Raw genomic sequence first — 12,500 nt, 5'->3', positions numbered from 1 at the left:
TCTCTGACCAAAGTGCATTAGAAATGTACAGAAATCTGAAAAACATATTACAAGTCCATGGAAAGCCACACATGTAAAAAGTACATTGCAGTACTATGTAGTGAAGTAAATAAAAGAAAGTATAGGTTAGCTGTTGGCATTTTAGCAAGTGTAACAGTAAGCACACACTACTCTTGTATTTACATATTGGCAAATCAGTAAAAAGGTGAAGAGTCAAACTGCCAAAGGTAGTCAGAAGTTGTAATAGCAGTGTACCAAAGAAACCTCGATTTGTTTTACTTCTGCATGTATGTACGTGTGCATTTATTTGTCGTATCTGTAGTATCACATTCACTTATCACCTGTAGTAAGGCCATATCTCCGGCTGTTTCGGTTGGACTAGCAGTGTACATTAGGAGAAAAATAACTGCTAGTTTTAATTTTGTTTTGCAGGAATGTCCTGCGACAGCTTCTCAACCAGCCAGAGATGACAAACAGCAGTATACTTTCACTGGCTGATATCCTTGCAGAAGGGTCAGACTTAAGTACTCCGGGGACTCCCAAATCCATGTCTACTAGAAGCAGCAAAGCCAAGAAGAAGGCCCTGAAAGAGGCCATGTTTCAGAGTTCAGAGCATGGGTTCCTGGACATCACAGTGGAGCTGAGAAAACATGGTATGTGCATGTTCAATTGTACAATTTTTCTTTAGTGTCGTGATTGAAGTCTTGTTCATATTCTCAGGGATGCAGGACATACTTGCCTTTTACAGACTGGAAGTACTCTGTGATTTGGATGAATATTTCGATTTACCCCTACCGTTCCCATTGTAATAAATATTTTTGTAATATTTATAACTATATTATAATATTCACCACTGAGCGGAAAGCTTTCCAAGTAAAACCAACCAAGAAAAAAAGGAATGCAAGGCACGGAGAGTAGAATCCACAGCCAGGAACACATAACTTGCGAAATAAACATTTATTGTGAAAAACGCACTGTCATTAACGCTTTTACAAATAACAATTGCGTTTTTGTCCTCACACTGGACTTCTTCATGGATAAACGTTTATTTCGCAAGTTACGTGTTCCTGGCTGTGGATTCTGCTCTCCGTGCCTTGCATTCCTTTTTTTCTTGGTTATATTATAATATTATAATGTTTTGGGGCAGTTTGTGACTAGCCTCATTACACACCTGACAGCATTTGCAGCTTCTTGTAGCTGGTCGTGGTGGGGGAAGTCATACCGCCTCCTTCCCAAAAAGGCAAATCACCTAGTTCAAGTAATAGACAAAACTGGTGTGATTTTATGTCCAGGCTTTCTTCTTGCTGCTTTTGTGTCTTTCACAGAAGTGTACGTTACAGTGGTGCCATGGAAGCAGTACATCTCCAGCCACATTTCATGTTTTGCAGCTGCATTACAAGAGGTCCCTACCTAGTAGTAATCTCCACAGGACCCCACCAACTCGACCGACCAGAGTGCTACATTGGCTTTCTTAATTCCTACCTTAATCCTTGCCTTCTGCTGGGATCGTGAAATGAATGTCAGAATTTCATCTCATTGCCCAGGAGGTTAGAACAGTTGTGCAGTCCGTAGAATACCACATCCTTGTCGGCAGCCTTCCTTCCTCTTTGCTAGCCTTCTTAACTCCAGTCCTTGGTAGTGTATGAAATACGTTTTATCCATGGTACTACCAGACATGTTTGTTTCTGTGTCACTAAGAAAGTAACTTTATTTAACAATTTGGAAAGGCTATTTAACAATTTGGAAAGGTTCAGTATGCACAAAGACTACTTATAAGGATTAGTCAATTAATAGATTAGTGGGCTTTTTCATAGATTTGTCAGAAAGGTGTTTTGTAAAAAGTAGTTATTTTTTTACTTCATCTTTAGTAACCCCTATTGCCTTTTCTTTCAATGTTTATAAACCGATTTGGTGTGTGAAGGAGAGCATGATGTACTACTACTTGTAATTTGTTGCAGTGACAGTCCTCTGGATAATTGTCTTTAATGAGCCCTTAGTACAGAAAAAAATCAAGACTATAATTCTAGGTCTGCAGTGCTATGCTTTTCATGTGTGTTTTGCAGGTCTCATCTTTCCAGATGTTAGTTTATGGAGAGTGCTTTTAAGGCAGTCCTCCTGCAGTAGCCCAGCTGTATACTTTCTGCACATGAAGCTTTTAATTGCAACTTTGCCTGGTAGTAAAGTAGGGTATTGAACCAGTGCCACTTCCTCAGAAGTTAACACATTTGCCTCTGATCAGAGAATCAGTAGACTGGGTTCTATTACCGTTATCCAGTCTTGGGGTCATTATTCATTTACCAGCACTAACACTGCAGTGGATGATACACTGCAGAATTTAACATCCTTCAGATGAGACATTTAAATTGAGGTCCCATATGACTTCAGTTCTTTTTTCTCAGGTGAATGTAGAATATACTACAGCTCAATGTTGATGTGACACCCCAACCCCATGTAAAATATGGGGGAAAGAGGGTTGCCAAGAGTTCTTTATTATATTCTACATAAAATTTAAAAATATATTTACAAATGCAAATAGGGGAATTTTTCCTCCAGTCTATATGAAAACTACCTTGGGTCTCACCTTATGCCTAGTGGGACTAACCTGGTCAGTGATTTGGGCTGCTCAGATGCATTCCCAAAGCATAACAGAGGTGAAATGGCCATCTGTGGCTCAGCTGTTTGCCCTTGAATAGGAAGGTACAGAGTGCAGACCCTCCTGCTACAGAGTGAGTAATGCAGTAACAGCCATCGGGGGGGTGTAGTGGGTTTACCTGTATGTGATGCAAGGCAGCATGGGAGCCTGTTTACATAGCTGTCAAGTCACTGCACTCCTTTGTAGAAAGAATGAATATGTGACATAATGCTGTATATTATCTTGCACACCTTCATGGCTGCAGTCGCAGTGGTGCAGCGGTAGCATTTTCGCCTGACAGCAAGAGGTTCTCCCATTCGATTCTCAGCTGGAGCGCCTTCTGTGTGGAGTCTGCATGTCCTCCCCACGGTCGAGTGGCCTTTGAAAGACATGCGTGAATGGGCATGCCTTCGTTGAAGGTTGGGCATCGAGCTGGCACGTTGGCACCGTAAAAATCTGTTACCAATCACTAGCGGACCGGAGTTGCGCTGTGGCGACCCCTAACCGGGAAAAGCTGAAAGAAGAACAACCTTCATGGCTGCAGTACTTTTGTGTTTCACTGTGGGCAGAGGGGTGGTAAGAACAGTTGTGCAGAGTTGTACACTGCATAGGAGTTGATAGATCTGCAGTTCTATTACTGCACATCACATGCTGGGGAAGTACATAAAGGATGGATATGTGCTAGGGCTCTATTATATATGTCTCTGTAGTTAATACATATCTCACTGAGAAAGAGGCATAACTTTCAGCAGTGTCTGACTTTGCAGAAGATTCCTGATTTTAAGTTGTATTTTTGCCTCGTCCCTCAAAATTGTTTTTCTGATAAATGATTGGAACTTGGACTAAGGCAAAAGGGCCTACATCAGTTTTTCATACTTACTGTTTAGAAAATGCATGTTGATGTGGAAACTGTTATTACGTTTAAGTGAATTAGAGTTTGTTTGTGTCTTTCGGCTTTTCCCGGTTAGGGGTCGCCACAGTGGAACTCCGGTCCGCTAATGATTTTTACGTACCGGCTTGCCAGGCCTGACTCACAACCTCCAACGAAGGTACGCCCATTCACGCATGTCTCCACGCAGAAGATGCTCTAGCTGAGAATTTGAACCAGACAGCATCTTACTGTGAGGCGACAATGCTACCGCAGCACAAGAGTAATACTTAAATTATCCCTGGTTTTGTAAACCCAGCCACTGGGGATGCACAAGCCAGTGCATTTCTTTGTGCCGGTCCCAAACCCGGATAAATGGGGAGGGTTGTGTCGGGAAGGGCATCTGGCATAAAACCTCTGCCAAAAATTACTGATGTGGAGAACTTTTCATAATTACATACCGGATCGGTCGAGGCCCGGGTTAACAACGACCACCACCAGTACTGTTAGCCAACAGGGTGCTGGCGGAAATTGGGCTACTGTTGGCCAAAGAAGAAGAGGAGGGGGAAGGAATGCCCGAAGGCAGGAAGAGAGGAGGAAGGTTAGGAGCGTAGTACTGAGGGTAGGAACTTTGAATGTTGGCAGTATGACTTATAGGGAGAGAGCTAGCTGATATGATGGAGAGAAGGAAGGTTGATATATTATGCGTGCAAGAGACCAGATGGAAGGGAAGTAAGGCCAAGTGTAAAGGAGGTGGGTTCAAATTATTCTATCATGGTGTGCATGGCAGAAGAAATAGGGTAGCGGTTATCCTAATGGAACAGTATGCCAAGAGTGTTTTGGAGATGAAAGAGTGTGATAGTGATGTTTATGAAGCTTGAAATTGATGGTGTAATGATGAATGTTGTTGGTGCATATGCTCCACAAGTTGGGTGTGCAATGGATGAGAAAGAAAAATTTTGGAGTGAGTTGGATGAAGTGGTGGTGAGTGTACCCAAGGGTGAGAGACTAGTGATTGGAGCGGACTTCAATGGACATGTTGGTGAAGTGAACAGAGGGGATGAGGAAGTGATGGGTAGGTATGGTGTTAAGGAGAGGAATGCAGAAGGTCAGATGATGGTGGATTTTGCGAAAAGGATGGACATGGCTGGGGTGAATACGTATTTTAAGAAGAGGGAGGAGCATAGGGTGACGTACAAGAGTGGAGGAAGATGCATACAGGTGGATTATTTCCAATGTAGGAGGGCCAGTCTGAGGGAGATTGGAGACTGTAAAGTGGTGACTGGGGAAAGTGTAGTTAAGCAGCATAGAATGGTGGTCTGCAGGATGATGTTGGTGATCAAGAAGCGGAGGAGGAGTGTGAAAGCACTGCCAAGGATTAAATGGTGAAGTTAAAAAAAAAAAAAAAAAAAATTAAAAGGCTATTGTGAGGTGGAGTTCAGGGAAGAGTTAAGACAGGCACTGGGAGGCAATGAAGAGTTACCAAATAGCTGGGTAACTACAGCAGAGCTAGTAAGGGAGACTACTAGGAAGGTGCTTGGTGTGACATCTGGACAGAGGAAGGAGGAGGACAAGGAGACGTGGTGGAATGAGGAAGTACAGGACAGTATACAGAGGAAGACGCTGGCGAAGAAGTGGGATTGTCAAAGAGATGAAGAAGGTAGACAGGAGTATAAGGTGATGAGGTGCATGGCAAAGGGAGAGGTGACGAGGCTAAGGATAAGGCATATAGAGAGTTGTATGAGAGATTAGACACTAAAGAGGGAGAAAAGGACCTGTACTGATTGGCTAGACGGAGGGACAGAGCTGGGAAAGATGTGCAGTAGGTAAGGGTGATAAAGGACAGTGAGGGAAATGAACTCACAAGTGAGGAGAGTGTGTTGAGTAGATGGAAAGAGTACTTTGAGGGGCTGATGAATGAAGAGAATGAGAGAGAGAGAGAGAGAGAAGGTTGGATGATGTGGGGGTAGGGAATCAGGAAGTGAAGCAGATTAGCAAGGAGGAAGTAAGGACGGCTATGAAGAGGATGAAGAATGGAAAGGCTGTTGGCCCAGATGACATACCAGTGGAAGCATAGAGGTGCTTAGGAGAAATGGCAGTGGAATTTTTAACCAGATTGTGTAATGAAATTTTGGAAAGTCAGATGATGCCTAGGAGTGGAGAAAGTGTTTTGGTACCTATCTTTAAGAATAAGGGTAATATGCAGAGCTGCAGTAACTACAGACGGATAAAACTGATCAGTCACAGCTTGAAGTTATGGGAAATAGTGGAAGCTAGGTTAAGAAGGGAGGTGATTAGTGATCAGCAGTATGGTTTCATGCCAGGAAAGAGAACTACAGATGCAATATTTGCTCTGAGAGTGTTGTTGGAGAAATACAGAGGTCAGAAGGAGTTGCATTGTGTCTTTGTGGACTTAGAGAAAGCATATGACAGGGTGCCTAGAGAGGAGTTGTGGTATTGTATGAGGAAGTCGGGAGTGGCAGAGAAGTATGTAAGAGTGGTACAGGATATGTACAAGGGTAGTGTGACATTGGTGAGGACTGCGGTGGGAGTGACAGATCCGTTTAAGGTGGAGGTGGGATTACATCAAGGATCAGCTCTGAGCCCTTTCTTATTTGCAGTGGTGATAGGTTGACAGATGAGATTAGACAGGAGACCCCGTGGACTATGATGTTTGCAGATGACATTGTGAGAGTAGGGACCAGGTTGAGGAGACCCTGGAGAGGTGGAGATATGCTTTAGAGAGGAGAGGAATGAAGGTCAGCAGGGCTAAAACAGAATATATGTGTTGAAATGAGAGGAAGGGTAGAGGAATGGTGAGGATGCAGGGAGTAGAGTTGGTAAAGGTGGATGAGTTTAAGTACTTGGGATCAGCAGTTCAGAGTAATGGTGGGATCAGCAGTTCAGAGTAATGGTGAGTGTGGAAGAGAGGTGAAGAAGAGAGTACAGGCAGGGTGGAATGGGTGGAGAAGAGTGTCGGGAGTGATTTGTGACAGACTGGTACCAATAAGAGTGAAAGGGAAGGTCTACAAGATGGTAGTGAGACCAGCTATGTTATATAGGTTGGAGATGGTAGCATTGTCGAAAAGGCAAGAGTCAGAGCTGGATGTGGCAGAGTTAAAGCGGTTAAGATTTGCACTGGGTGTGACTAAGATGGACAGGATTAGGAATCCGTATATCAGAGGGTCAGCTCAGGTTGGACAGTTTGTAGACAAAGCAAGAGAGGCGAGATTGAATTGGTTTGGACATGTGCTGAGGAGGGATGCTGGGTATATTGGGAAAAGGATGCTAAGGATGGAGCTGCCAGGTAAGAGGAAAAGAGGAAGGCCTAAGATGAGGTTTATGGATGTGGTGAGAGGACATGCAGGCGGTTGGTGTGAAAGAGCATGATGCAGAGGACAGGAAGAAATGGAAACAGATTATCCGCTGAGGACAGGAAGAAATGGAAACAGATTATCCGCTGTGGCGACCCCTAACGGGAACAGCTGAAAGATGATGATGATTCCTGTTTTTGTAGCTTTGTCTCAAATTTCTTGGCTTTGCCCTCAGTTCTTTAGTAAAAAGAGTGAGAAACGGCTTGACAGAGATGTGTAGTAGAAACTGTGCTGGTACAAAAATTGCCATCTCTGCTTCTTTCATTTCGGACACTAAGTATTGTGTACCTACAGCTGTTACTAATAGGTCCTTTGGGAGGTCAGCAGTCATTCTCGGAATTCACCTGTATAGTTAGAAAGGACTGGTTAAGGCCTAATGAGAGAAATAGACTGCACTAAATAAGGGGCCATAGTCACAATGACTAGTCGGTCCTTCCTTCCTTGAGGTACAGAAGGCAGTACTGTTAAGCAAGTATTACAAATTTGTTGTTGTATTGGTTGTCTTCTAATGCAGATGAAAGGTTTGCATGGCACAGGTCTGTTTGATACGTCTGCTGAAGTTTGTGTTTATAATTATACAGGTTGCTGTGATTTGTTGTGCATTTGTGTCTTTTTCTTGTGCGACACCTAAAATTTTAATAAATTTAATAAATTGTGCATAACATTTTTGTAAATTATACACGTAATGAACAAGTAAGAGTCTTAATCTTGAAATGGTTGTGATCCTAAAATTCTCTCTCCAAGTTACAAACACGTAGACTTATCCCATTATCAGAAGTTGTATGCCCTACTAATGCATCTGACTGTAGACCAATAGCTAATATTGCCCAGTAGTGAAGATTCTGGAAAAAATATGGAGTCAAACTCTTGAATGCATTCACAAGTATGAATTATAGGAGGCAGCATGTTTTCTGTTCCATATATAACACACAGACTGCAGTCTTCACACTGACCTCAAATGTATGAAAACATGAAAAGAGGACTAACAAGTGCTGTTTCTCCATACCCAAAGGGGATATTTGAAACCTGTAGACAATAGTCTGCACCTGCAAAAATTGGATAATTTTTCTTTTAATAATTTCATACAAAGTCATCTCCTGGTTTGAGTTGTATTACAACCATACCTTTCACCATGCTGGGTCAGTGTAGATACTGAAACTGGCTGTCTCACCATGGGAATGCCACAAGGGTCCACTCCAGTTTTCTGTTTTATTAGCCCTCTACCATAGGATTTACCCAACTTAAACATTGCTGTTTATGCAATGACATTGTCATAACATAAGAATGGAGGCTATTACAAGACTTTTCCTTCAACTTACAGGATGGCTTCATCTCCATTTGTAATTGGTGCAGTGGGTAAATTTACAACAAATACCCTGTAGTTATGGTGTTTGGCACTGCTAAGAGACTTTCCAGAGTTAAAGAACTCAACATCTCTGACCCTTGGGAGTTAATACCACATCCCTTCACTCTCACAGTGAACCCAAAAACTATTGCCCAACCGAATCTGCATTCAATACATCTCTCCTTGTTACGATATCGGGTGTAAATGATCTGAGGCCTACCTTACTGGGACCATATGAAGAGAGACATGATGGATCTTTCTGAATGTGTCTCAGACATGCAAGCACCTTGCATTGAGCAGCATTTTGCCTTCACCAAGGATGATGCCACAATATGAACAAAAAAAAAATGACAAATTGGCTTCTTGTCTGGTGTAATTCAGGGGGGATTCAGTAGTTGTCAACATGGGAGGCCATGGCTAACGGACCATGTTGCTTTGCTAAGGATGGTCTGCACCTGTCCGTCCTGAGCTCCTGGTTATTGGCTAAAACTTTATCCACCTGCTAAGTGCCTGTTTTAGGCAGTGCCAAATTTATAAAGCTACCAGCCTTAAAACCCAGAGGAACCTAAACATGTTACTATTCAAAGAGCCTTAACAAGAAATTCCACACCCTACAAGTTCTCTTCACTGTGAAGAATATAGACGTCAGTGCCATTACAGAGAAGTGGTCTAAAGGCACACAAAGTACTTTAGCAGTTCAAGGCTTCAGTCCCTGTTTCAAATTTAGATCAGTCACAGTGACAGGGATTAAAGGTGGAGGGGTGTCAACCTACATTAGCAAGTGTACCTCTAGATTGGTTAAATAGGATGATTCCTTGGAGTTCTTCCACATGCAAGCCACCATAAAGTCCCTTACAACATCCTAACAAGCTGTTGGCCCCATAACTTATATCTGGACCTGCTAGAGGCACTCGCCTTCCAGCCAAGTACACTTATTCATGGTAGACTTCAACTATTCCTCTACAAACTGGGAAACCTACACTGCTTCCAGCTTGCAGGTGCAGCATTTCATGGAATTTAACACCAGTTTCCTTGATCAGATATTGCATATTTCAAAACTTCAAACATACTAGGTCTAATACTCACCGATATGGGAAAGTTTTGCACCTCCCCCAAGTTATGTCATCACTTGGTATGTGTGATTACCAAGCGGTTTCCTTAAAGGTTTTTTTTTTTTTAACAGTTAAGATGTAGTTTCCTATTACCTGACAGTTTGTTAAAATATAATTTGCTCCTCTGAATCCAGAGTTCACAGCAACATATGTGGAATTGTTGGAAGAAACCCTGTACCGCCATGCTAATGGCTTCACAGAGGCTACAGCACCTCCCAAAAATAAGCCCAAAACAAACCACACTGATGGAATTCTAACGGTTACTGGTCGCATAACAAAAGAAAAAAGTCTTGGCCAAAGTCATGAAGAGCAGTTCTCATAATAAGGGCACACTATTTAAACTAAACAGGAAACTGAGGACTAATTAAATGTGGCAAGGCCAACTATGAAATCAAGCTAGCCTGTAAAGGTGAGCACAAGGCCTTCAGCTATGTCTGAAATCTTAAAGGTAACACACCAGTGTGCTTAACTTGTGGTTCATTGTGCCAGTTTCACTAAGCAGAGTGACATAGCAAATCTGTTCGCTGACAGATTCAGGTGTTCACACCTCACTATCCCCCTGAGCAATCCCTAATAGCATACCCTACCCCAAATTATTCGCAGGCAGCATGTCATGGTGACAATCACGAAGGTCAAAAATGCAGCCTCAATGGGCCAAGATAGTACTCCAGGATGCCTCTTAAGTAGCTTGAAACTTGACCTGTCGGGATCACTTGAGTTCCTCCTCAACTGCAGTCTCAAAACAGTCTATGTACCATGCAGATGGAGGATGGCAAGAGTTAACACTCTCCACAAGGGTGGACCATTAACTGATCCCAGAATTTACAGACCCATTAGTCTGACTAGTGTAATATGCAAAGCCATGGTATGAATTCTCATGGAAATGATCAGACATTGGCAACCTGCAAACACTGGACCCATTCTAATTTGGTTTTGTCAGAGGAAGATCATATCTACGTAACCTGGTAAACTTCTTTGAGAGGGTCACCAAGGCAATGGATGAAGGGCAAACTGTGCATACTGCCCACCTAGACCTGGCTAAGGCATTAGAATAACGTACCTCACTTGGGTATTGACAGTCATTGTACTAGACATAAATCTCTGCATGACTCACTGAATTGCCAACTGGCTCACAGATGGGCCCCAAGAAAGTTAAGATTGTGAAACCACCTCCACCAAGACGCCAATCACCAATGGAGTACCTCAGGACTCAGTGCTGGGCCTGCTCCTGTTTGGCATCTACTTCTTTGAAGGTCAAGGCCAATGTCAAAGCCCTCTGCCTCACTACATTTGCAGATGACTGCAAATCTAAAGCTATCATAAACTCTGCCATCACAGTAACCTCCTGCAAGAGGGTCTAACACAGGTAAATGACTGGTGCCAAAGCCAGGGATTAAAGCTAAATGCCAAGAAGTGCATTATAGTGCCTTTGGGGGGGGGGGGACAAAGTCCACCCAGGTTAATTATTCCATTGATAAGATGCCCCACCTCACCATGAGGATCCAGGGTATTAACACACTGTTCTGTACAGATTGCCTTAACGCCCTCTAGCTCCTACACGTTACTGAGAGGTGATCTATGCGTGCATGTAAGGCATCCTCTAATCCAGCCTGATGGACTGTTTTCACATTTATATAACAAATAGAACCAGAAACACCAGATCCAAGGATTTAGACTTTGCTTGCAACATAAATAGAAATGCTAGCAAGACAAATGTGTCAAAGGGTACCCATGCTCTAAAACAGTCTCCCCATCCATGTGAAGCAGAGTCCATCCCTAACCCTGTTCAGACATAATCTTGACCAGTGGATGGGAAATGGAAAATTCATCCCTGGTGAATTCTCTAACATGCCCCCCTCCTCCCAGACACTAAACTTTTAGCAACCTTGTAACTAACATACCTGACCAAATAGATGCCCATGTCACAAGGGGGCACAGTTTGGTTTGGTTGTGCAGTTAAGCTTATAAAGGCCCTGGTGGTCATTACTCTATTCGGCCACACAGTTTCCAATAATATATTCTTCTCTAAGCTTAGGAGTTACTGCCTCACTCTCTGCACATAACACTTGTTTAATACAAAAATGGCAGGAAAAAATTCTTCAGATCAGCTGTCTGTCCAATAACACTAAGTATCATATCAACCTACAAAAAATATATTGGCTTCTCATCACTGCAGCTTATCTATGAAGATCATTAACTTTCTAACTTTTTAAAATTAGGAATATTGCCCTTCAGTTGTGAATATACCAAGGCTATCTGAAAATTGGGTCACTAAGGACCTCTGACCACCTCAAACTAAAAAGGCATCCTTACTGCTTAAGCATTTATGACAAAATATTTCAGTAATAAATAATGTGAACATGGGGGGGGGTGTTGTGGGTGGATACATTTCCCCCATATGGTAACTGCTTCGTGGAACTTTCCTAATAAATAGGTTTACATCCAAAATTAAGACTTTCAAAAATAACGTCAGCAGCACATAAAGATGTTTAAATGCTCTGGCTTTAGGCACACTGGTTAATATTCTCTCACTTGCACACTTTACTGCAGCTTTTCTTTGAATATTCATAATGTTGGATTCAAGCATTTTGTCAGTACTTCAAGCATACATTTCATAAAAGTGGGTTATTACTATGTACATTTATTGCTGCTACAAAGCTATTTGCTTATCTGTATATGTAGCTTTTTGATTATTTGTATCACTTGTGTAACTATTTCCTGCATTCTTTAGATGTTTCATAATTTGTGTGATTTTATGTTACTGTTTCTTCCTTAGAGTTTGGGAAGTGGCTGAAAAGGGTCTTACACTAGCCCACTCCCCAGGCTAACCAACTTAATAAAGAAACCTTAGAGTTATGGATGTTTGTACTTTTGATGCGTTTTGTATTTTGTTAAACTGTCTGCAGGTCGATAACATTTTGAGGTGCTACTTTGTGGTTTTTGATTGTAAAATACAGGAATGGACCCGTTGTACTTACTGTTTGCATATGTTATAAATCCTGATGACTTGTTTTTTTTCCTGAAGTCTGTAAACAATTTGAGGACAGGATACTGGGTTTCCATTAACTTTAAAACATAGGTTAATTAGCTGATTTACTTAATTGATTTACTTTAACTAGGGAAGAGGGCGATGGAGTGGGGTCACTATCACCAATGTATAACCTTTGAC

At 42.2% G+C, this 12,500-nt stretch overlaps 1 protein-coding gene across 2 annotated transcripts in view; it reads left to right on the top strand.

The window, feature by feature from the left end:
* LOC122806315 (ankyrin repeat and BTB/POZ domain-containing protein BTBD11-like) overlaps positions 1-12,500 on the top strand; it is a 164,067-nt gene that overhangs the window by 114,552 nt on the left and 37,015 nt on the right. For both annotated transcript variants that reach the window (XM_044076631.1, XM_044076632.1), the window contains exon 11: positions 433-653. In XM_044076631.1, the coding sequence (XP_043932566.1) occupies positions 433-653 (221 nt within the window). The remainder of the gene's footprint in view (positions 1-432; positions 654-12,500) is intronic.

This window comes from Protopterus annectens, chromosome 7.part0 (genome assembly GCF_019279795.1).
Source record: "Protopterus annectens isolate FY-2018-M chromosome 7.part0, PAN1.0, whole genome shotgun sequence".
NCBI classification, from domain to species: Eukaryota; Metazoa; Chordata; order Ceratodontiformes; family Protopteridae; genus Protopterus; species Protopterus annectens.
This window is presented reverse-complemented; position numbering and strand designations above follow the sequence as displayed.